The sequence below is a fragment of the Phaethon aethereus genome (genome assembly GCF_964289735.1).
Source record: "Phaethon aethereus genome assembly, chromosome: 3".
In the NCBI taxonomy this organism is placed as follows: Eukaryota; Metazoa; Chordata; class Aves; order Phaethontiformes; family Phaethontidae; genus Phaethon; species Phaethon aethereus.
In genome coordinates this window covers 33,203,974-33,229,997 of record NC_138576.1, presented here as the reverse complement: position 1 = coordinate 33,229,997, position 26,024 = coordinate 33,203,974, and the positions used below count along the sequence as shown (strand labels likewise).

The 26,024-nt window shown below is 36.8% G+C and overlaps 1 protein-coding gene across 1 annotated transcript in view; it reads right to left on the bottom strand.

Moving 5' to 3' along the window:
- ADGRB3 (adhesion G protein-coupled receptor B3) overlaps positions 1 to 26,024 on the bottom strand; it is a gene marked incomplete at its 5' end in the record, with an annotated part of 485,010 nt that overhangs the window by 248,605 nt on the left and 210,381 nt on the right. The window contains 3 exons of the mRNA XM_081997317.1: positions 6,883 to 7,077; positions 23,288 to 23,394; positions 23,944 to 24,045. Of these exons, the coding sequence (XP_081853443.1) occupies positions 6,883 to 7,077; positions 23,288 to 23,394; positions 23,944 to 24,045 (404 nt within the window). The remainder of the gene's footprint in view (positions 1 to 6,882; positions 7,078 to 23,287; positions 23,395 to 23,943; positions 24,046 to 26,024) is intronic.

Sequence of the window (26,024 nt, the reverse complement as noted above, 5' to 3'; positions counted from 1 at the left end):
TAAGAGATATCACAGACATTTTAGGTGTCTCATAACCATACAAGTAAAACATTGTAGATGACAAAATTGAATAAAACTTGTGAAAACTATTTTTACATTAAAACTATTTTACCAGTTTAATCTAGTCCTAACACTAGGTACTGGACAAGCAAGAGGATCCATCTTTGCCTCATCATTAGGAAGTTAATTATGCTAACAATAAAATTTCCATGGATAAAAATTTTTTTAACTTGGCAAATTTAATATAGCGGTGACTGACATTTTGGTGAACTTGGTCAAAATAATCCTGTACATTAATGAGGGCACAATTCTCTCATTGAAGTCAGTAGCAAACTTTCCATAAACTTCAGTAACACAAAACTTCATGAAATGAAAGGAAATGGCTCAGCAATCTCCTTGTGAAAATTACAAGTATGTATGGGGACAGGATGATGGGGTTTAAAGACAGGACATAAAACAAAAATGTTCTCATGGTTTAATCCAATTTGCAGTGATACAGAAAGGACATTTCCAGTCAAACAAGATAAGAAGAGGAAAATATAGCTACATATTGCTGATATACTGGAATACATTTAATCTCTTTCAGGTATTCGGTAGGAAAATAAAGCATGATGAAAAGAGTTACATTTAGTATTCATTTGTGGTGCGTTGACCCTGGCTGGTCACCAGGGTCCCACCGAAGGTGCCCTACCACTCCCCTTCCTCAGCTGGACAAGGAGAGAAAAAATATAATGAAAACTCGTGGGTCAAGATAAAGACAGGAAGAAATCATTCACCAATTACTGTCATGGGCAAAACAGACTTGACTTGGGGAAAAAATTAATTTAATTTATTACCAATCAAATCAGAGTAGGATAATGAGAAATAAAACACCTGAGAAATCTTAAAAACATTTTACCCCCACCCGTCCCTTCTTCTCAGGCTTAACTTTACTCACTATTTTCACTACCTCCTCCCCCGCAGCAGCCCAGGGGGACGGGGAACAGGGGTTGTAGTCAGTTCATCACATATTGTTGCTGATGCTCCTTCCCCCTCAGGGGCAGGACTCCTCACACTCTGCCCCTGCTCCAGCCTGGGGTCCCTCCCATGGGAGACAGTCGTGCATGAACTTCTCCAACGTGGGTCCTTCCCACAGGCTGCAGTTCTTCACGAACTGCTCCAGCCTGGGTCCCCCCACGGGGCCACAGGTCCTGCCAGGAACCTGCTTCAGTGTGGACTTCACGTGGGTTGAAAGCCTCCTTCAGGTGCATCCACCTGCTCTGACGTGGGGTCCTCCAAGGGCTGCAGGGGAATCTCCGCTCTGGTGCCTGAAGCACCTCCTCCCCCTCCTTCTTCACTGACCTTGGTGTCTGCAGAGCTGTTTCTCTCACATATTCTCACTCCTCTTTCCAGCTGCAATTTCTGTTGTGCAGCAACTTTTCCCCCTTCTTAACTCCGTTCCCCCAGAGGCACTACCACCATTGCCGATGGGCTCGGCCTTGGTGAGCGGCAGATCTGTCTTACAGCCAGCTGGCACTGGCTGTGTGAGACATGAGAGAAGCTTCTAGCAGCTTCTCACAGAAGCCACCCCTGCAGCCTCCCTGCTACCAAAACCTTGCCATGCAAACCCAATACACTATTATAGTACTGTGTACCACAGTCTGACATAGCAATCTGGTAAATATATGAAAGGAAAGGTATTATAGCTTAGAGATGACAAGTCACTTCATTTAAAATCGTCAGTAGAACAGACAAGGAAAATACATCATTACAAAGGATTTGCCAGTTTAACCCGGTTGGCGAATCGTAATTGTGTAAATGCAACTTCAGCTAGGAAAAATGTACAGCTTTATTGGTCCCCCAAGTAATACAAACTATACTGGCCAAAGCAGTTTCATGGCACTATAACCACATCTACCCGAGGACATTATGATTTTGGCAAAGGGTTCTACTGTTCAGAGTCAGCCTTAGGGGGGACTTTGCCTGAGGAAAACACTTTTTAAAGCATGATAGTTCTGCACTCTTCCAGTGTAATACTGTGGAAATTCAGTGGACAGAAATTTTAGCTAACTTTAACTTGTTAGCGTGCCAGCGACAGTCTAGCTGCAGCAGCATGGAGCTCAGTGTGGGATAATTTGTCATACTGAGGAACTGGTTCAAAGCTAGTTTTGCACTACATTGCAGCCACCGATTCCCCTGCAGAAACTCTAAGCCTTAATTGCAAAAGCATCCATGTCCATGTAATGACATCTACCTGAGAATGGCCTAGATTGCCTGAAAAACACTCAGGAGTTATAAATGTTTCTTGCAGATGATAAATTACATGGTTTTGCTGATAATGTTTTGTGTTCATTAAATTTTACATTTATTTTACTTACATGAAAACATTAAAATGACCAATAATTAACAGAAACATATGTAAAAAAGCTTACAAATCATCGGAGACCCAAGCACAAACAAAAGGTGAGCAATAACTGATTTAACATATAGTTTGTACTTGGCAGTAAACGATAAATGATACATATGAACCTAATGACAAGAATATTTTGCTTCTTAAGATCTTTTTTATCCTCTATTTCTATCCATGGTTGATGTCATATTTATAGTAGCAGTGGAGGCTGAGATGTATGAAGATTTTTCAGCCAGCAATACCAGTGCTTTGTGAATTAAACAGAGAGATGATTAAATGGCTTTGCTGCTTCAGTAAAGAATAGATACAAGATAGGTCACAAAAATAGGTGACAGGGGAATAGGGGTTAAAAAGTCTTTCACCTACTTTGACTATTTTCTTGTTCATCACATTAATGCTGCAAGAAACAGCATTGCCCTTTAATAAAATGATTGGCAGGTATGAAGGCTAAATTTTAGAAGCATTATGGATGTGATCTGATGGTATTACTGCAGTAAACACTGGACCTCCTTGTAGAATCAAGCTCCTTCATGGCAGGGCTTACGTATTACTGAACTGGATGCTATAGAAAATGTTGTGAGAGCCAGAGCCAAATTTTGGAGTCCTTTATTTTTGCCCAGGCTTTTTGTGAATAATGCCAGTTACAGTCAGGAATGGACAATTATGTTTTCCTAATTTAATTTCCTTCCTTTCAATCTTTTTCTTCTATAATACAATGGCTGCAGTTTTCTGTTCCAGTCCAAATTCTTTGACCTCTCTGCAGGCATAAAGCTGTCATAAATCCTTTTATACAGCTGGAGAAGAATTCCTCCCTAGGAGGAATTAATGGATAGCCTTAAGTCACCTCCACTTTTGGACTTCAGCATAGGGAATGTGTGTGTGAGAGGGGTAAAGTGGAGGGAAAAAAGCATTGGGCAATCCCTGTTAATCCCTGACTGACAGCAATGATCCCTGTGGCTAATATAAATGGGATTATACTGCTCTAACTTCTTTGGGGAGAAACCTTGTTTCCTGCTGTACAATCCCCTGCTGGATCAGGGGATTATACAGCTTACTTTGCCATCCTGTCCTGAAGGTAGTTCCTTTCCTGCCATCCTCTCCTTATTGATGATCTGGATGAGGGAATTGAGTGCTCCCTCAGTAAGTTTGCAGATGACACCAAGTTGGGTGGGAGTGTTGATCTGCTGGAGGGTAGGAGGGCTCTGCAGAGGGATCTGGACAGGCTAGATCGATGGACACAGGTCAACTGTATGAGGTTTAATAAGGCCAAGTGCAGGGTCCTGCACTTCGGCCACAACAACCCCATGCAACGCTACAGGCTTGGGGAGGAGTGGCTGGAGAGCTGCCTGGCAGAAAAAGACCTGGGGGTGCTGGTTGACAGCCGGCTGAACATGAGCCAGCAGTGTGCCCAGGTGGCCAAGAAGGCCAACAGCATCCTGGCCTGTATCAGGAATAGTGTGGCCAGCAGGAGTAGGGAAGTGATTGTGCCCCTGTACTTGGCACTGGTGAGGCCGCACCTTGAATCCTGTGTTCAGTTTTGGGCCCGTCACTACAAGAAGGATGTTGAGGTGCTGGAGCGTGTCCAGAGAAGGGCAACGAAGCTGGTGAGGGGTCTGGAGCACAAGTCTTATGAGGAGCGGCTGAGGGAACTGGGGTTGTTTAGTCTGGAGAAGAGGAGGCTGAGAGGAGACCTTATCACTCTCTACAACTACCTGAAAGCGGGTTGTGGCGACGAGGGTGTTGGTCTCTTCTCCCAAGTAACCAGCGATAGGACAAGAGGAAATGACCTCAAGTTGCGCCAGGGGAGGTTTAGATTGGATATTAGGAAAAATTTCTTCACTGAGAGAGTGGTCAGCCATTGGAACAGGCTGCCCAGGGAGGTGGTGGAGTCGCCATCTCTGGAAGTGTTCAAAAAACGTGTGGATGTGGCGCTTCAGGACATGGTTTAGGGGACATGGTGGCGCTGGATTAGTGGTTGGACTTGATGATCTTGAAGGTCCTTTCCAACCTTAATGATTCTGTGATTCTGTGATTCTGTGACATACTTTGTTTTGCTATTGGTATCTATCTGCCTATACAAGTGGCATTTTCTACACAACACAACAGGCAATGGCATCTTCGTTTTGAGTAATTAGCCTTAAATTTTCAAATTTGATCTTACTTTTCATTCTTTTTGTTATGGAGTGTCTAAATAAGATCTTTGGCACTATTCATGAATGTTAATATTGGATATAAGCCAAAGGTTATAGACAGTTTAGGGACTATACAGATGGATGGAATGTATAAGAAACAAATATACTAAGACATACACAGTTTTATTTTCTCAGTATTAATGGAAGTGTTGTTTTTGTATTAAAAAGTACTATTACCCATAATTCATAATCTACTTTTCTTACATCATGTGAAATAACAAATTATGAGTTTCAGGGATTTTAAACCTCACTCATGCTTTTCTGAGAATTTCTTTAAAACAAAAACCCAACACCTAAGAATTTTTACTCTTTATCTAGTGCAAAAAATAGAATGGAATTAGAACACCACACAGAGCTTCCTCAGAAAGAAGAATCTTGGTATTTTGTGAAAATTCTTTTCATTTTTACCTTTTTGTCACTTACTTTGATGATGGACTAGAAAGTATAAAAATATGTGATAGTGAAAATAAAGATTAAAAACAATCCTCCAGAGTATGGTAGCATATATCCTGGTTTCTGAGAAATTGACAGTAAAATTTAAACTGATGTTACCAAGCTAAGATTTCATTTTATATCATCAGAAGTCAGTAATAGGAACACTGCTTAATATATCCCCTGTGCAAAACATGGGCTTAATTCTGATTTTACTTACTTTCCTGAATACTATGCATTCGTTTTGGATTTTATTTTAGCATCCAATTTGTTAAACGTTTACTTTTTAATTTTCTTCTGAGTTTCAGTGCCTTCTTTTTATCTGGGATTTAAGACCCCTTGGTATTTCAACATTTAATCCTGAAATACAGATATTTCTCTGGTTTGAGAAATCCTTCCTTATTCCCTTCACAATATGGCTTACCAATTTTTGCCTTTTCTCATCTCTTCACTTAAAAAGTGATTCATCAAAAATTATTAAAATAATACTAATCATTTTTCCAAGTTCTGATGGTATATTACTATGAATTTGGGAAACAGATCTACATTGCTGAAGTGAACAGAACTTTTGGCACTGTCGTTAGTGGGAAAAGAATCAAATGCTCTCTAATGTAAACTGCAGATGACCTGATCTGCTAAGCCCATGAACAAAATCACTTGTGCCAAGAAGTTTCTCAAGGCTGGCTCTACCAAAGTTTTCTTTAGTGCTTGTGAACAATTAAGAAGTCGCTCTGGGCTATGAGATTATTGGATGCATGAAAAATTTTCAGCAAATAACACCCTGTTTTATAGTAAAACTTAATGTAAATAGGAAAATATATTGACTTTCATTCAATTAAAAAAAATGTATTGTCTAGCTAAAATATTTTGTGAAAAGCACTGTTCAAAAAATAAAATTTTCAGCTGGCTACAGGCCAACACAAGGAATGTTGGTTTAATTATGGAAATTCATTTTTCTTTGTGCATAGAAAAAAAAGAAAAATAAAATATAATAGCAAGCTCTCGAAAACATAATTCTGGAAAAATTGTCTTTTCCAAGATACCTCCATTTATATGCTTGCACATATTCCAAAATGTATTTACTTTTACACAAACAAGTTCATGCACATGACCTGCATGAATAACTTCATTAATAATTTATGAGTGATCATGAAACACTTTTTTCCATAAATAATATATACATCTACCATCTTAGTATTCTTTTTCAGTACACTTACAGTCTTTGAAAAGTGTCTAAAATTCTCAGATATAGATGAAACCAGTATCCTGATCTAGAAGTCTTGTGAAATATTTATTTTAATGAACAGTACACAGTGAGTTGTGCAGACCATTGAGTAGGAATAATTATAGTGTTTTTAGCTCTGACAGTATTTTAAGTGACCTCTTGCACAAGAAGAGTTAATCTAACACATGAAATAAATAGGAAATTTGTATCAAATGTGCTATCCATCACTCCTGTGCACTTTTAATGAGCTTTATTTATTTGAACTGATTTACATAGCTAAAGACTATGGATAGATTTTCAACTGAAAAGAACTAGAACAAACAACACTACTGAACTGCTTAGTGCAAAACATTCCAACACATCACTATCAATCAAACCAAACCTTGAAAGAGAAAGATACTGAAATAAATGTTACAAAGAAATAATTTTATATTTTTCACTTGCTATGTTGTTTTGGATATTTGTCTCATTAAATGTACCTGACTCTTTTCCTATTTTACACTTGTATCTTAGTTTTACGTGAACAATGTTTATGTCAATCATTCAGAAGATTTAGTTTCCTCAGTGTGTAAAACAGGGGACATGCAGTATAATAAACATAAACTCCATCAATAGAAACATTACCCTTATAACGTTTGTCTTACCTGCACCCCATCAGAAGCAGGGATATAACTTGCTCTTTTAAACGTGTCTGTAACATTTCTGAGAATTTCCACAGAAATCAGAAGGTCCCCTGCATAAAAAGTTTTCCTCTGAGTTAAATCCAATAGCGTTTTGGTTACTTGGGACATGCCATCAGCAGCCAACATCCTCTGTCCCTTGGCAAGGTGCTCTTTAATCTGTACCAGAAGAACAAAATTAATATCAAAACCTACTTTACTGATAAAAAGGTATGATAAATTCTAAACACAGCCAAAATATTAAATATTAAAGCCACTATAACAAAGTTCATCCTGTTAAAGGGAAGACGAAATAGCAGACTATGATGGCAGAATTATTATGTCTGTTAGAGAATCATGGATTCTGTAGTGAAAGATTCTGAAATTGTCATGTTTCACGCATTTGCTTCTGTTTGGACACCAATAATTTCTCAAAATCCATGTTCTCAAAGGAAGTCTATGGCCTGGACTGCGGCTTTAATTTACTGCCATGATATAGCAAGAAACTGGTCTTCCTCAGAGGAACAGCTGTAGAACCACTGTTGCCACTCATTAAACAGCTAAGAGCTCTGAAAGGGGCAAATGCTAAGGCACTCCTTGTTATAATCTAGTTTACTATAGGGAAGTATACCCGTCATCTCTGCCAGCCCAGCTTGGCTGGTGAATGCAAGAGTAAAAGCTGATTATGGTGCTCTCTTCTGTATTACTAACGCCACAAAGGTGCTAACTTGGAACAATCTTGTTTGTTTTTCAAGAAATGCAAATTAAACTACGAATTGATCCTGTGTATCAGCCAAGAGAGCATACTTTAGTGGTAGCTCTCCCAGCAGATCTGTACAGGGCTAGTGATAGATGTAATCCAAAACGCATATGCTGGTAGAAGAATCCCACTGGCTAAGAAGCTTAACTTGTGGATCTGATTAATTCTTAAACCTGACTCAGCATCCCAGGAAGATGCATACAAGATGTCACAAGGCCAGCCAAGGCTGAGAAAGATCTAAATAGTTTTTTTAGATCTTACATGATCTAAATAGTTGGGTTTTTTTCATGCTGTTAGATCATATTTTGGTTACATTCTCAACCAGCCTTGAGATAAACTAGATACATATAACACAGTCGGGGCTGGGCAAAGTGGCTTCTTCAAGATATGTCTATGACCCTAAGTCATCTTTATAGCAGCTGGGGATTGTTATGGACCACAACAGGCTTGCCCAAACCCTAGAAATATTTAAGACTTGGGAGAACACCTGCCCACTGCAGCATGGGCAAGGAATGAACCTACTCTATACCATGAGTACAGAGGTACAAGCATAATTGTACTATCAAGTATTTCCAACAAAAATTGCAGTGAGGAGAACCGAGGTAGTTAACTATTGGGTTTATAATTTATTTATAAAAAATAAAATGTTAAAAGTAAATTATTTATTTATTTTAACAAATAAATACCTGCCTCAGTCTTCAGAATGCTGTAATAAGTAATTAGGCAAGAAGCTTTCTTGCAGAAATTCTTTTGTGCAGTTTCTATTCATTTTAGAAAGAGTGGCTTTGAAAGTAATCTTGCAGGAAAATAATAGTGGAGAAAAAGGTGGGAGAATGGAAGAAAATTAATTTGAGTATACTCAGGGATCTGATGTTGTATACATAACATTATGAACTATTTTATTGGGAAAAAGAGAAGGCAAACAAGAACTTGGTTTGTGATTCTTCCTGTGAAATGTTGCCATTTGACTCATCTGCTCACACGTTGTGTCTGGGTAGCAAATTAAAAGAGCATCAGCTAGCACAGTAACACAGAATAATAGAACTTTTGCTGGAACTCATCCAGCTGTTCATTGACCCCAGAGCATACTTCCAGATTTTGAGGATTAACAATGTTCAGTGTGTCTTTAGTCAAGCTCAAAAGACATACTACATAAAAGACAGTCTGTAAAGCTGAACTCCCAAATCTAACATGTGCCTCAGGATGTACGGTGGGAAAGGCATCACACAACTTGAAGGCAGAGCTTAAGAGAGAATAAAACGATTCTTTTAATTCCAGTAACAACAGCAAAGTGGTCAGTCATAACAACTCTACTGCGCCTTTAATGCTTGTATAAAATGCTGGTAGGAAAGTTGCTGAACTATTTAGCATGTTTATTTTATATTGCATTATTTTGCTTCCTTTTGTTCCACCTGTATGTTCACCCCCCCATTTCTTTTTCTTTGCTCCTGTTAGACTTTAATATCACATTTTAAAGATGGCAGGGGCCAATTTGGAGTTTATTTTGGACCATGCATAGCACACAGAAATCTTGGTCTCAACTGCTTTTGGAATGCAAATAATAAATTAAAATCATCATAGTTTTGACTCTTTTTTAGGCTTTTGAGCAAGTAAAGCTCTATTTTCAGTGAAAAATTTTACAGATCTCTAGCAGCAGAAGTGGGAGCTGCAGTATACCCTCTAGTACTTTCAGCAAGACGTTTTGATTGCTTGTGCACACAATGATAAAAAAGGTCTAGCAAGTGTCCACAATGACACAGGACTAAATTATTACACGTGCTTCAGAAGTAGCCAGGGTTGCGGTTGGGTGCGGGTGGTTAAAGTACTTCAGAATTATTGGTTCTTAAAATTACAGCTCAATTTGTAACTGTTTTTTGAAAAAATGGCATACGCACAAAGATCAGCTTCCCAGCACAAGTACTCTTCCTCTATTGGGCCATACCACTCATACACAGCTTTGCAAGCATCCTTTCTTCACCCTCTCAAGCTCCAACACAGAAGTTCCTTTCCCTGATCCTTAGCTATCCCTCCAAGCCCACACTGCCTTGAGTTAGACTAGCAGCATATCCTTAGAAGTAGCATAACAAAACAGAAGGTTGCAATGTGTTCAGGTAAGGAAAGTTGGTGAATATTAGAGTTAATTAATAGAAAGATTTGGCTACAGATCAGCAAGCAACATGCAGGGCAAGGTAAGAATTAGCAGCCTATTTATTATCAGTTTATTACATAATGTATCTTCTTGTTGTAAGACAGCCTATAGCTCCTAAATACAACTTTAAAATCACAGACAATTCACTTGATGTAGACAGGTGCAACACTATTAAAGCCAATGAAAATGTCCAGATTAGTATGAGTTGAAAGTAGTGGATTACTTGCACAGCTACCACAAGAATCTTTCAGTGTGAAAATACAGAATATCATACAGAATATCATATATATATCATTATGATGCATATCATAATTATATATAAAATATAATATTTTATATATCATTTATATATATAATGATATTTATATATAATCATATAACGTCTTTCTCACCAAATACTGCTTATTTTCTATGGTCAGTGATATTATGCACTGTCCAAGAAAGCTATTTTGACACCACTGTAGGTCCTTCTAGTTCTCTGTGAAGGTCATTTTTTAGTGGTTTTACAGGCAGGATCATTAAAAATAAAGTTTATGAGCCATGAGATAGTGAAATGAAGCAGCTGTTAAAGTGATACTTCAGTCGTCAGCCCAAACTCTAGCTGCCTGCACTATATGTCTGCATACTTGAAAAATTACTGAAATGTTTAACTGGACTTTGACTCGGGGTCCAACTGCCTTTGTCCCTAGATTTATCAGAAAGGATGGTATAATAAAAATGACCCTCTACAAAGTCAACGCACTCAGGCCTCCAGAATTGAAGTACAAATTTATTACTCCATAATAATTACTGCAAACTTAACAGCTAGACAGGGTTTAAAAGGACAGAAAACAATGAACCCTTGAGAAACCTATAAAAGATTGAAAAAAATTATTAATTTGAATTAATTTGAATTAATTTGTAATTAATTAATTACACCATCATCCTTTTCTCATTATTTTTTAAGATGATGTTGGATTCATGGCTAGGTATTACTAATGATGTCATTAATACATCTTATGGTAGTGGGGACTACAAGAACCCAAATTAGGAAGTGTTAGACAGAAGTAAGGAAAGATAGTTTGAAATAAAACTATACCCTGAAATTGATCATAATCTACAAACCACTTTGCTTTGCACTTCCACAAACCAACACTTGTATTTTGATAATGATCTTCAGATACAGAACAGGAAGGAATATTCACATCACCTCAAATAGTCTCTTGAATTACACAACTGTATTACAAACCTAAAAGCTCCTGAGAGTGTTGGTTTCTCTAGAGAACAATCCAGAACACCTGAAAACTTATCTTAAATGCTCTGAATCACATTACCTGACCTCCGTGGCTTCTAATCTTGAGGCTGGAATTGATAGTAACCCCTCAATAAACATTAATTAATTATTTTGCATTAAAGTTACTTTTATGTTTAGCAGCATTAAGGTCCAGAAAGGTTGTGTGCTTGAAGTTAGGCACAGAAATGAGAAAGGCAGAAAAACTTTTTTTGGCAGCTGAAGTATGCCCATAGGTATAAACCTGCACTGAACTGAACTCATGTAGCATGCTGATGTTTAAACTATAATGTGATGTCATTGTGAGAAAGCTCTTCCTTTCAGATTTGAGAAAAACTTCATTACAGGGTGTTTGTTCTCATTATCAGCAGACAGTCCTTTAACTATTTTAGCACAGAATCTAGAAGTTTCATTTACTTTCCCGTAATATAATTAATTATTTACAATTTATTTATTTATTTTCAGGCTATTTCAGCGTTCAAGAATATTATTTCATCCATCTTTTAAAAGAGATGGAGTAAATTCTAAAGACACAGCTATGTGTCTTCAGGTATGCATCTGAATATTCATAACCTGATGTCATATAAAAGTCTTTTTCCTTTTTGATACATTCAACAATCTCAATGAAGGAGATGATTGCTAAAGCAACACAAAACAATTTTCCACTTTGTCATCAGTGAAATTAGTTAGTAGTCTCAATCTAGATCATAGCATACTAATAAACAGTTTCTGCAGAGAGGAAGGAAATCAAATATTCCCTTTGTTTATAATAGAAAAGGGAAAAAATAGTTGGTATACATTGTGTCAAGGAAGATTAAGGATATATACTAAGGAAAACTTTCCAACTGTAAGGGAAATTATTTACCGTAGTTTACCTGAAGAGACTATGCAGTCTTCCATATTAGAGGCCTAAATAAGAGTCAAGAAAAACAAAATGTTGGAATAATGCAAGTCTGCCTGATTCTGATGGGACAGAGTTTGGGCTGGATGGTCTCATGAATTTCCTTTCAATTCTGTAATTCTGTAATAGGTCACTGCAAAGGTTCTGGAACCCAAACAAAAGCCTCCTATAATTTACCCCAACCAGAAGCATCAAAGTTTAAGGCATACCCTGAAACTGAGCTTTTACCTTCCTGCATTTATCCACTGTCATGGCGTGCAATCTGCTGCACCAAGTTTCTGCAGATAATGTGACTTAGTCTGCCTCTGTGCACCCAGCTGAAATCACTGCAACTCTGTGCTTTAAGGAACTTATTCTAAATTTACATTGATGAAAACAAAAATGAGGGTTGTTTCACTATATACAGTCATCCCACTGTCAGATACTTTTACATTTTCTTAGGCAAAATACTGCTCAAAACAGTGATTTGTTTTTAGAGAAAACGAGCCAGCTTAATCACACAGAATACTGTGCATTCATCTCAGGCAAAATGAATTTCTGCACAGATGCCAGAGAAAAGTATGTGCTCTTCTGTACGTGATGAGGTGTATTGGCAAATCTTTGGAAAAAAAAAATCTAGTATCTGTGGAAGTCTAACATGCTTTTAGAAAAAGAATGTGAACAGCTCAGAGGAATATTTGGTTTGTTCTGTGCTCTTTTTCACAAGAAGACTCATTATTTTTCTCAAGAGATTTTTTTTGCCACTTTAACCCATTCTGTCATTTTTTTTATCATCATCAATATTGTCACTTATTCCAGTCCTCCTCAAGATATAACCACCAAATAAGTGACAAAGTAATTATAAAGTATTTTAACGTTTTTCACATTTCAGTATTTTGATTTCTACATGGATTCAACAAAATATCTTAATAGATATTTTGAATAGTTAAGACTACTGTTCAGTAGAGTAACAAATGTCTCTAGGGATGAGAAATGAATAATCAGTAAACAGATCACTTCTTTTGGTGCTTGTATTTCTTCTTATATTTATCACTGTGTTTGTTGACCAGGATTTCTATCATTATTTTATTAAGTACTGCTATTAAATGTTCCAGTTATTTGTGATTAAATCCTGCTCACGTTGGCATGCTGTGTGAGAGATCTTGTTGTTATTGTTGTTTCCTTTAACCAGAAGGCATGTCTTCAGGATTTTTGTTATCTATGTATAATACCACATGACAAGAGCAAGAGTTGATAGGAAAAGGAGAATGACGACTCTGACAGTTGTTTGCATTCTATGACAAACATAACACTGCTTGAGGTAAAGTCTCCTGGCTCTCCATACTGACTGAATGGTTGAGGTTGGGTGTCACAAAGGGACGTACTAAGAATGAGCTGTCTTTTTTTTTAAGTAGTACATGATCATCCTGGTAAGTATGTGTCCCTTAAACATAAGGCTCTGATTAACTGCTTCAATTTATATGTTTATTTGATTTTAACATATTTATATATTTATTTGATTTTATGTTTCTATACAGTCATTCCAATGACTCTCACTTCCATTTGCAGGACGAATGTTTTCTTCAAGGAAATTAACATTATTGGGGAGCCCTAATTTCTTCATGGGAGTACTGCATTAAGTAATAGGCAAGTAAAAAATCCTTTGTGCTTTACATACTTAACAAATCTGAGCTTAACTATGGTGCGAGAATGCAGCAAACGAAGTAGTGGACAAAAAAGCAGGGAAATGACTGTCAGTGTAAAGATGCTGTTACTACTTCGTTGCTAGCTGCCTAGCCAGATTCCTGCAGTCACTCTGCAGCTGCATTGGAGTGAAGGTTCCTGCAGTTTTGGTAGACTGTAAGGGAAAATTAGATGAATTATTTCTTTATTGAGTTCCTAAATAGCCTTCATCTTTTGTTTTCCCGGTTGCCATACCCTAGTGGCGTTCACCTGTTGGCTGCAGGTTGGTTGGTTTGGAATATTAATGTTATCAGGGAACACTCAGCTGCTCACTGCTACAGCAGACACAGCAGCAACAGAAACCACAGGAACACATTTCAATTAACACACAGATTACTCTTGGTAAACCAGACATGGAAAGATGATTATGGATGCTGAGATGATATCAGGGACATTTCTTTGAATTTAACAAGTGGGATTGACTGGCTATTAAAAAGCAGATATTCAAAAGCAGAAAGGAAGAAAAACAACTTACTCAGTTGAATTAAGTTGTGATGTGCTTATGCAGCATAGCAGGTAAATGTTTACTCCCGCTGTATAGCATCTCTAAGACTGGGGTGCGTGTGTATGTTGGCAAGATCAAGAACTATAATTTTGTGAATGGAGAAGGTACAACAGTAGCTTTAAACACATTTCATTCCCCTCCTAAGCTGCTCATTTCTGGTACCTATTGTAATACAGACAGTTATGGAAAAAGCAACCATTCACTTGGAATGGAGCAGTTGGTTTCTAGCCTATATATTTCATTTGAGTGGCTGAATTATTGGATTACTTCCTCTCTTTGGCAAAGTGCATATTTATTTACAGAGGGTGAAGCAGATCTGTTAGGAGACTGAGAAAGCCATACTAGCTTTATAACGTGGTGTTAAAAGCACTCAAAACCCCAACATTTCAGTCCATACACTGAGTTTGGCAGGGCAAAGCAGGCAGAGCTTTCTTACAACCAAATGAGTGCCCTCACCATGAAGCAAACAGCAATACTGAAGTCATTAGCTTTCTTCTGAAGTTTTAATCTTCTCCCATGCAGAATGGGAAAATGTTAGTGAGACAGGGGAAAATTGTTGCCTGCCACAATCTCTTGATCAGTTGCTTTCTGATGAGAGAAAATAATTTGCTATCTTGCTGTCAAGATACAGAGGTAACAAAACACAGCTGACCTCCGGATTCTGGGCTTACAAGGGAGGCAAGGCAAGGAAGGCTGATCATTTGCTGATATAACTCCCCTGCCTATCAAAGGCTTCAAAGGTGAAGAGGAAGAGCTGGCATATACCAATATAAGGACAGACTGAGGCAGAACAAAATTGTTGTTACTGAGGCCTGTACATTCAAATTTACAAAACTCAGCCTGGCTGCTTTGCTCTGCAGCTATATAAAAAGAAATGAAGCAACTAAACTAGCAAAAAAGAGCAGTAATTTTTTGGGGGAGGAAGCCTTTCATTCACCAGAGAACAGCAGTCATTTTAGTGAGGAGTACATGGACAGGCTGATAGCTGCCCTTGTAATATAATTTGGAAAAACAAAATCATCTCTAATGAGCTGCAGCTGAGCAAATCATTATTCACCTCAGAGTTCTTTTTATCAAATTATATTTTAGCCAAGCACTTGCAAAATTGTGAATAACGCTGCTGTGGAAAAAGGGGAAACAAAATTATAGCATGAACTAGAAGCAGGAGAAATGCATTTTTATGGCTATATTATCAGTTTGATATGCAAAGATTCACCTGCATAAGTTCCCATGCTCCCTCATAAGTGCTAATATCTTGACATCAGTATGATATTTCATATGCAGATTCTTCCTTCCTAACTCTCAAGAGTTAAACGGTTTTTCGGTTTTCCAACTTCCTCTTTCTGATAGAAAAGCAGCCAAGTTTACATGAATGCATGTTTGATTTAGGTGTTGTATCACTCAAATTGGCACAAATTAGTACCTAGTTTTAATCAAAGCAACTAAATCATCCAGGTTTGAAAACTGTGCTACACAGGTTTAGAAAATGGGATGTTTTAGTAGAGAGTTTCTTGTAATATTGGAGATTAACTTCAGAAACCAAGTGTCTTGATGACAGGCTTTAGTCTTCCTCATTATTTATGAGCATAGTACAAATCTCTTCCCAACTAGGGTGTCCAAAAGCCATTTACATGAAGTGTCACTTTAGGCAAAAGGGCTATTACAGGGTGTGGTGAGTCAGTGATATATTACTAATATAAGCAGATCCCTCACAAAATTATCTTTTTTTCTGATTCAATAATTCCTATCACTTTAGAATGCATGCATGACAAAGTAGAAAATAGAATAACCCTATATATTCAAGTATCTTCTCCTTATACAAAAAATGAGCTTCTAATACTCCATGGTAAGATCTTATTCATTAATGGTTTTCATTTAAAATGGTCATACAGGCTTCAGATATTAATTTCATAAAGATCTCATAAGCTATGAAAACTCATTGCTTTTCCATACCAAACTATTTTAATCTCATTTTCATTTTCTACATTAGCTCTGATTCAAGTATTTTATTTCTTGGTTTGGGGATTTGGTGGTTGAGGGAAGGGGTGAGTGGTTTCTTTGTGTTTGTTTGGGTTTTTGTTTGGTTTGTTTTTTTCTAATTTAGGTGGCTGTCATCCATAGAATGAATTAAGAATAGATGAAGAAGCCTTTAGCTATGCCTCTCAGAAGCAGCTGTTCATACAAAGGATGATGTAGGACACTCCTAATGCTGGGGTCTTGCTCTTCTTGCTTATAATGTACCAAATCTGATAAGCCTCAAGAGAGTATGAAAATGAAATTAACTCTTATTTGAGGCATTTCAGTGACTCTTCTCAGATACCATCTCAGGTAGGCCTATGGGCTCCTAATCACTGATTCTATTCCTGGTCCTGCAGTCACTCACATCCCATCATAGTATAAATAGTTGAATTTCTTATTCTCAGGAAAGATTTTACCCTGTTCATCCAAATGAACGAAGTAAAAATAAAAATCAAAGAATCAAAGCAGAGCATGAAATTTCTCAGCAGATCAAACCAATCTGAAGTGTGCTGGTTGAAACTTGCAAAACCATGAGAATTGAAAATTGAAAAAAAAAAAAAAGATGCATTCTCCATTGCTTTACTTTTTACAGTGAAGACTAGATGCCTTCCTATGAGAGATATGCTAGTTCAAAAAGAGTTCATGCAGGATGTCATGCTGATTAATCATGACGGTTCCTTTCTAAACTTAAATCTAGAAAGCAATAGAGACCAAACCAGAAATTAGATATTGCCTTATATACTAAACTATTGTTGCAGCTTACTAAGATACACTTGAAATCCTAGAAATGAAATAAGTGCAAAAACCAATTTAAAGTTGATCTGTGTCAAAGTATCAATTACACAGTCCAGTTGGACTTGTGGTAGTTGTGGCAGCCAAAATACAAATATACGGTGTGTCTTTTGCTTTAATGCCTTTGGGCAACAAGATTCAGTTTGCAATCCCTCACGGCGATGCTAAACCTAACTTGACAGTGTATTCAGTCAGTGGAGTTGTGTAATGTCTCATCTACTTATAAAATTTCAGGTATGCAGAATAATACTTTAGAATATTTTGGAGATATCTTTCTTTTATGAAAATGTGTCTTAGAAAATACTAGTCCAAATTAACCAAGTACTAGCTCAAGTAAACAATTTTAGGTAAAATGATTAGGCAGACCATTTTCTGCTTCCAGATAAAAGAAGATAATAAGCAATGAGCATACTTCATAATATTATACGGTCTAAGTTTGGGTCATTAGATCATCACCTAATATGCCTTTCTATATATATCAATCCATTAAGTTACCAACAGATACTCTTTAAAGAGACTAAAATATGCTAGTTAGACCAAAGGAGTTCAGTTTTCAGAAAATGAAACTATTTGCCAAAGGTAGAAAGAGAGAATAGGCTTTAACAAGGTCCATAACTTCTGCTATAGCAGTAATTGATTTGGTAAAATAGCATGAAAACCCAAACCATGTCTAGCCCACAGAAGGAGAAAAAACCTCCAAATTCTGAGAATATAATCTGAAATTAGAGAAAGCAGGCAAGTTTCTCCCTATTAACTGAAATCTGGTGATCAGTATGTGACCAAGAACTATCCAGAAGGAACTGAAGAAAGGGTATCCCCTACCACTAGATCTTATTCAACCTTATGACTTTACTCCCTCTCCATCCACAATAAAACAGACAGTTGGAAGATTTTCTTTGCTGTAATCCCTTCTTTCTCAAGAAACAAACTGTGCATCATTTGGCAAAATATTCCTTCTTAGCTGCAAAGATGACTGTTAACAGTCCTGAAACACCATGCTTGACCAAGAGCATTTTTTTAAAGTAAAGCTGCAGGTATTGCAAACATACTAGGGCAATACAAGAAATCCAGAACAAAAACTGATACATAATCTGTGATGTTTCTTTTTCTGTTCATCAAGTTATTATTTGATCCTCTATGTCTTGATTCAATAAGGCAAAACATATCTATTTATCACTTTGCATTTTCCACTTACAGTGCTTTAGTAAGAATAATCCTGATTAGGTTCTTAAAGTATTATTATTAGAGCTAACCGAATAATTTCCCAAGGGTTTATTTCATGGGTTTTGTTATTTTTGTCCCTTAATTTGTTCAGTGAATAATTTTTCATATTAGTCAACCAGCTGTTTAAGCTGGTCAAACAGTATTTGTTGAATTCATTTGATGACTGATTTGTACAAAATGTTGGATAAATTATTCATGACTAATTGGTTCCATTATTCAAAGAGATCTAATTAGCATCCCTAGATTTAAAAGGGACCTGTATTCCATAGTGCACAAGGTAAAATAAACTAATGAAAGTACAGGTTGTACGTTTATGGCACAGCTGAAGTACATCATCCTCTTAACTGCTATTACTCAAGCTCCTACACATGAATTGTGTAGGGCACTGTGCCCTCAAAAAATGCAAGCTGACTGACAATCTCTAGTCCAGAAGCCAAACTGTTCCCCTTCACTGTTTCATCATGTTCCAGTGTATAGTCTCTTCAGGGGCCCTGTCGTTATTATATTTTTACCATGCCAGGGAATTTCTGTGCTGTCATATGGAGAGGTATGAACATTAAGAAGGAACCATGGCTAGACATTAATTCAGAAGACCAGAGAGAAATTTCCTGCTTAATTGGTCTCACTCAGTTCCCCATTAACAAGAAATGGAGATGCAGAAGAACCTGATCTCAAGCATATATTGAGGAGATGTATTAATTCAAGATTGTGAGTTACTCTGAAGCTGTTTCAATAGAATATTGTGTACAATATTGATATATGTATCAAAAAGTGGTCCACCTGTCTAGACAATTTCATTTAACCAATGGAAAACCCTGCTTTCTTCTGAGGTGCCAGTACCCTGGATCTGAAGTGTCATTACATGCCTATCCTGAGTAGAGGCAGTAATTCTGCCTGGCACATTCTGTAAGTGTCTGGAAAAAAAGAGATAAATTATTCGTGGTGCCGGGGGTTATGAGCAAAGTATATTATCTTTAGCATTTCAAGTGTATTTTTAACTTTACTGACTCTTCACCTTTTGCAAATAGACTTCCAAATGGATTTTGAAATGAAAAGATAGTGTCATTTTAGCATGATTTACAGCTATCATATTGGTCTTCATACTGGTCATGAGTCAAGCTGAAGTACATGCAACACTAGCTGGGTTTCTGCTACTTTAATGCTGCTTTTTAAGGGTTGACATTTGTCCCATGTCACTTCCAGGTGAGTAATAGAGAAAATTGTAAAAATACAAGAGGCTTTGTGTGTGAGGCAGTGAACCTACTGTAGCTACATAGAGTAAGGAAACAGTCTTCAGTGGTCAATCACCTGTGATTATGCAGTAAAATTCTACACTATATATAGCCAAGAATTCTGGATTAATGTGGAGATCTGCTGAAAACCTCTGTTAATGTTTGTAGGAAAGGGTTCTCTTCAGGAAGAAGGTAAAAATCATACCAATATTAAAGAGGAAGTCTATGAATTAACTTTTCTAGACTTCTGCCTTGTGTGAATTTCCAATTTTCTGGACTCATGGGAGTCACAGAATCACAGAATCATTGAATGACTGAAGTTGGAACGGATGTCTGAAAAGAGCCTGCGTCCATCTTCCTTGTAGCCTCTGTTCTAGTCCTTACATACATTGATAAGAGTCTTCTGAGTCTTCTCTAGGCTCAACAGTCCAGCTCTCTCAGCCCTTCCTCATAGGAGAGATGCTCTAGTCCCTTAATCGTCTTAATGGCCCTTTGCTAGACTTGCTCCTGTAACACCATATCCCTCTTGTACTGGGGAGCCCAGAATTGGACACAGTAGTCCAGGTGCAGCCTTACTGATGGATACCTGCAGCCCTAAACATCTCTACTTACAGTGCAAGCTGCCCAAATGTAAGGAATTTTTACTATATAAATAGTAAATACTGGTAAATAAAATAGCCATGGCAATATTGTCTCGCTGTGAGGACAAAGAACACAGACTGCTCATATCCTTCAAGCTAAACTTTCTTTCCTTCCCTCTGTCCCAGAAAACAGTGATTTTATTGCCTGCTGGGAATGGTCTCTCTGCCATGCTATCCTCTAAAGAATGCTAAGCATTGTTTGGGAGAGTGCTCACTGGTATGGTCTTAAATCATGTTAGGGAGTATGCTAACAGATAAACAGTTAAACAGTGTAGATGACTGCAAGGGCAGTGTTTAAGTTTGGGCAGTCACCCTGTTTAGTTTAGTTACTAGTATAACTGTAAGCTTCCAGTCCAGAATCTGTGTGGCCAGGTTAGCAGGGTCTGTGGCCAAGGCAGTATTCTCTGGCTCCCAGCATATGAAATGTTTTTCTTTAGAAAGTATTTGCTTGGGCACAGCAGCATGTGATTTCAACTACATGACTTCTGGGATAGTTCTGGGTCATATGTGGCTTGTTTGGAGGACAAAGAGACAGGGACCTGCCTGTATTCCTCTGGGGGGGTGCTTTAATGTGTTAAGTATTGTATGTATATTATGTATATCAACTGCTTTAAATCAGCTTCAGAATTTTGAAGACCATGCACTGGTTTTTGTTTCATGTATTTCAGGTAAGAAATAAAAGGGATTCAGCTCAGGCTCAGATTTTACAGGAACATTCACAGAACTGAGTGACGCCCCCCACTATTCCTGGTCTCAGTTGGTAAAATAACATTATTGGTAAGTTAAGAATACTGAAGCATCTCATAAATGCTTTCATAAGAACACATATTTATTATAGCAACACCGTCTGTCAGCAGCTTCCTTATAAAGCCCTATTTCCAGGGATTTATAGAGCTGACATATGTATCGTGGGGGGACAAGCCTACATTTGCAGGGCGATGACCTTATAGGTCTTTACCTCTATTTTCTACAATTCTTTAAATATGATGTGGTGTTCACTTTGAGAAGCAGTAAGATGTAAGACAAGCTGATTTTCTTTGTGAACAGTTCCCAAGTTTAAAAGAAATCTGCTTTTCTCCTTTAATTTGTATGCATATAAAATAGACTAAAAATTTGTGCAGCAATAAGATGATGTTTAGATGCTTGTGTAATTTTAAAGAAGATTTAGCTATTTTTAAATGTTCTTTGGCAAAAGATTATTTCACAGTGTGGTCTAATCATATTTAATATTTTGAAAAAGGAAATAGAGAAGAATAGATAAATCTGATCTGGGTTAGAAATGCCTTCTTTTGTCCAACAATGACCCCTTCCTGCCAAGCAGGCTTGCAGCTCTTCAGAAAATATCAGTGCCTCACCAAAAGTTAGCCAGGTAAGTCAAACCACTGAATAACATGAAAGAACATCTCCCACTGTTTGATTTGCTTATGGATGACTTCTAGCAATAACATAAAAAGAAAAGGCTGAATAACACTACAGAATCAGTGGCATGAGGATCAATGCTATGAATAAATGTTTATATGAAATGTAAAAAGGTAAGAGCAGAGGAACAAAACTCTAAAGGGATGGTCTTCTGGTCAGGCAGATCAAGATGAATAAATCCTTTAAAATCTTTCAAAATCCTTTAAATAGTTCAGAAGATTGTAATACTCAAATACAAAAATAGCAAGTAAAAGAGAAGTAATGTGCTTTACTGAAATATCTAATATTTTCAGTCACAAAATGTGATTTTTTTGTTCTGCAATATGACATTAGTAGTATTCAAAACTGTGTATACATTAACTCCAGTCATTGCCTTTATTGTGCTCTTTACCAAACTACAGATTCTAAGCAAATGAAATACCAATGTATTGCTGTCCATACCTATGAAGTATGTTTAGACATACTATGTGCAGCTGTTGCAAAAGAATAAAATATCAAAAATATAAAATGCAAAAGTTACAGCCAACTTGCTGTTTTTTCCAGTATGAACACTAAAGCGATAGAGCAACATGCAGACAGCTGTATAAAATAGGAAAGTTTCTCTGTAATAGGGAAAATTGCTTTGACACTTTATTCTGTGTTATTTTAAAAACAATGTTTGCTTTGGCTTACCCTGAAACTGAATCCCAGGCCTCAATTAAGTTGGAGTCTAATGAAACAGAAATGCAGCTCAAAGGAATTCATCAAAATCTCCTCTAAGTAGCAAGTCAGATTTGAGGAATGGCAGCCAGGCTACTACTTTTCAAGCCAACAAAGATTTTTAAACATGCTATGGAAGTATTGCACCTGGTTGAGAGGGTGGGAAGTTATGAAGCACATGGCTGTATTATTGCTCATCTGCTGAATGATTAATGGAGCAGTGGCCTTTGGAAAAGGAGGCAGAGTAACAAGAATGTCAGTAAAATAATCATGCAGGCAAAAGCCATTGTCCATGAGAATCTTCAAAGGAGCTCTTCCCACAATCATATTAATATGGCTGAATGCTTCAGCCATAGGAATAGAATGTATTCAACATACCTAGCATAGACCATGGTAGTATATTTGTAATGCAATATATACAATGTATTACATCTATGCATATGAATATAGTTAGGCAGTGGACAAATGTATAATGCATATGCTTTCCAAAGAAACGTTTTTGTTAAGCATACTGAAAAAAACTAGATAATATATCTTCATCTAGAGTTACTTTACTTTTTCCAAGACACTGCAATAGCTTTACCTTATAATTGTTTCCTATTGTCATATTTGAAGGTGAAGTTCTAAATTTGGTAGCAAAAAGAAATATTGTTTCTGACTTCTTAGTGTACATTTAAAGGATTTAAGCTATTATAAAATTACTCTGCAGGTCACCCTTCCAGTAAATCTCATTTATTCACACGTCATTTTTTAATAAACCAAAATGTGTGTCTTACCTCTGACCCTTATTTAAATTTCATGCAGTGGACATAAAAAAAGCAAATCTGATTCATTTTTCCATTTCTACAGTAAGACAAAGCTTCTTTCACTCAAACACCAGCAATATACAAGAACAGAATAATATACATGAATATAAATTATTCTTTTTTAGGTCTATTTTCCTCCTGGCATTTCTTATCAGAAATCTGACTTGAGAGTAAATACATAAGTTTCTTTCTCACACCAGTGATTAGCAATGAATAAACAGAGCAAGTACTAAAGCTGGCTTTGCACCTACTGAATGCTGCAAGTGTCTGTACTCATTTGATATGCATCTAGCAAAGCTTGGATGTTCCCAGAAGGCCACTCCATGAACACTGAGAGAGCAGCGTCTGCTAGTGGTGCCTGTAAGTCACAAAGATGAGAGAAAGTATTTATGTAAGTGAGGGCAATTGGAAAGAATGAGCCTTATTTAAACTACATTCCATCTATTTTAAAAGCACACAGAAACAATTTAATGCAATGATCATCAGTGTATAGAGAGTAGTATAAGATTCTGAAACACATTTCAATGTTCACTTGGTGGGTTTTTAGCCGTGTTTGCTTAATTGAAAAGTTTTTTATGTTTTGTTTCATTTTCATCACTTTGCCTGATAGGTCCTGTCAGATTGATTTCTTCCCAGCTTTTTCTCTCTGTCTGTAATGTGTATATGAATGTGTATATATATACACACCACAGATCCATGCATATATGTAAGCAATAAAAGAATATATGCACATGTATATACTATATGCATGTATATGAATATGTAAATATGTGGGGTTTATATAGATGTATTCACATATATGCATATATACATATGTAGATGAATCTAGTAATGATTATGGCTAGAACACAATGCAACAGATTTCTCCCCTTTTTTATCACCATATAATTTCAAAGGAATACTGTACCTGTAGCATTGAGAGGACATCGATTGAATGCCATGTCCCCAGCTGGGGTCCTTTTCCACACCATTGACATCAAATAGTCTTCAGGACATATTTCATAAGGTGCTGGCATTTAGAAAAGAGAATTTAAATAGAAACATTAATGTAAAACAGATACTTTATATCAGAAAAGTAAGTCTTCAACCTTGTCTTAATTTTTCCTGAGATGTATATGTTAATATCTTTTGGTTTAATTCTAAGAATGAAGTGCAAAAATGCAAAAATGTAAGATCTGTAATTTTTGTATAACATCTGTCTTTTTGATGGCATTTATTTCATATATTCTGTTCCTTTACTTTCTTCAGCAAACAAACACTCTTTAGATGATACTTAAAATGTTATAAGATGTGACAACTATCTTACACTAAATTTTTAAAAGATTTTTCTGAAACTTAAACTGTATGTGAAAGAATCAGTTCTGAAACCACAGTTGAAACATTAAGTATGTTAAAGGTATCAGAAGAGAGCTGTATATTCTGAAGTCTGAAGAGCAGGTTATTTCTTTGAAATGTGTTTCAGTACGAGTTGGTAATTAAGCAAGTATAGTCAATAATGTGGGACTGAGTATCTATAAAACAAAATGGCCTTTTACTGATTATTGCAATAATACCATTTAAAAGGAAAAATATTTTCACAATTTTGTAGTAACAGAAGTGCATGGGGAAAAAGAAGCTTCTGCAAATGTTTCATGTTTTATTTTCACATAGTCATAACTTACAGATTCCTTTGTATTTTTTACTGTAGGTTCCCAGTTTATGATTGTTGAGTAAATTAGATTAACACAGCAAACATCAAGTTGTCTCACAACTTAATACACTGACAAATGCTAGTTACTGAAATCTGATAAATTCCAAGTTCATGCCCAAAAAGTGAATGCATCAGGCCAGTGTTACAATAGGAAAAGCCAGATTTTGATAAACATAAGCCATCTGGTGACATAAACAAATGCAATTACCATCCTATTATGACCTTATAAACAAAAGAAATGTTCTGATTTGGGGTGCATAAATTAACATAATACAGAGGTAATATTATAAATTACATAAATTTGCTAAAGCTTAGAGCTCTTTGAGAAGTATATTTGTCATGCAGCTGTGGCAATTTCAAACATATTGTGTTCACTAATCAACACTTTAGTTGTTGATTCTCAGAACTAAAACTCTTACTCCCCTCCAAATACTGAATGTTAAATGTGGGGGTTTTTTTGGGGGGGGGAAGCATATATATGCATATTTATATACACCATATTTTCTCTTTTATGTTAACAATTCACAGGTAATACCAGAGATTTCCCATTTATTTGGAAGGGTACTACTTGTGTGTTTTTGCATCACACTTTTCAGGACTCGAAATTACACTTGAACTTTAGCCTAGTGCCAGAGATAATCTGTACACCTGTGTGTTATGTTCAAAACCAAAAGCACTCCCAAGACCCAGAGTTATGAGGAAAGAGGTGTGGGAGTAAGTCAGAGCTTGGAAGAGGTATCACTTAGCTCAGGCAAAGAAGTTTGCCCGGTCCCTGGCTGACTCTGTGCAGTGTACCTATGTGCCTTTCAACACAGTGTACAAATACCTTGGATCAAGGAATGCTGCACATAAAAAACAAACCAATTCTTCCCAAAGCTGAAGTATATCTGGCAGAACTTACTGATCAGGCATCCACCCACATTAAAGCATCTGTGCGGCTCCAACCCATGTTGCCCATGGAGATATTACAGTCACGCTGGATGGTATTGTATCTGAGTTAAAAAGCCTCTCTGGCCCTGCTGGCTTTGTTCAGGACCAGTTCAAGAATTTCTGTAACTATGGCACAATTAATTCATAACACACTCACAGAAACACGTGAGTTAGCTGTATAAAATTATAGAGAATAGATAAAATTTAGAAGCAAACAGCAAATACTGACTTAATTTGCTATAACTGGCAAATAAAAAGCAGATCTCTCTTTCACTGATGATGTGATTCAGCAATATCTTCCCACACAAAGCATGTACTCAAATTTACCACGTTATATCCCTGTAATGATAGGCCTGAATTCATCCTAC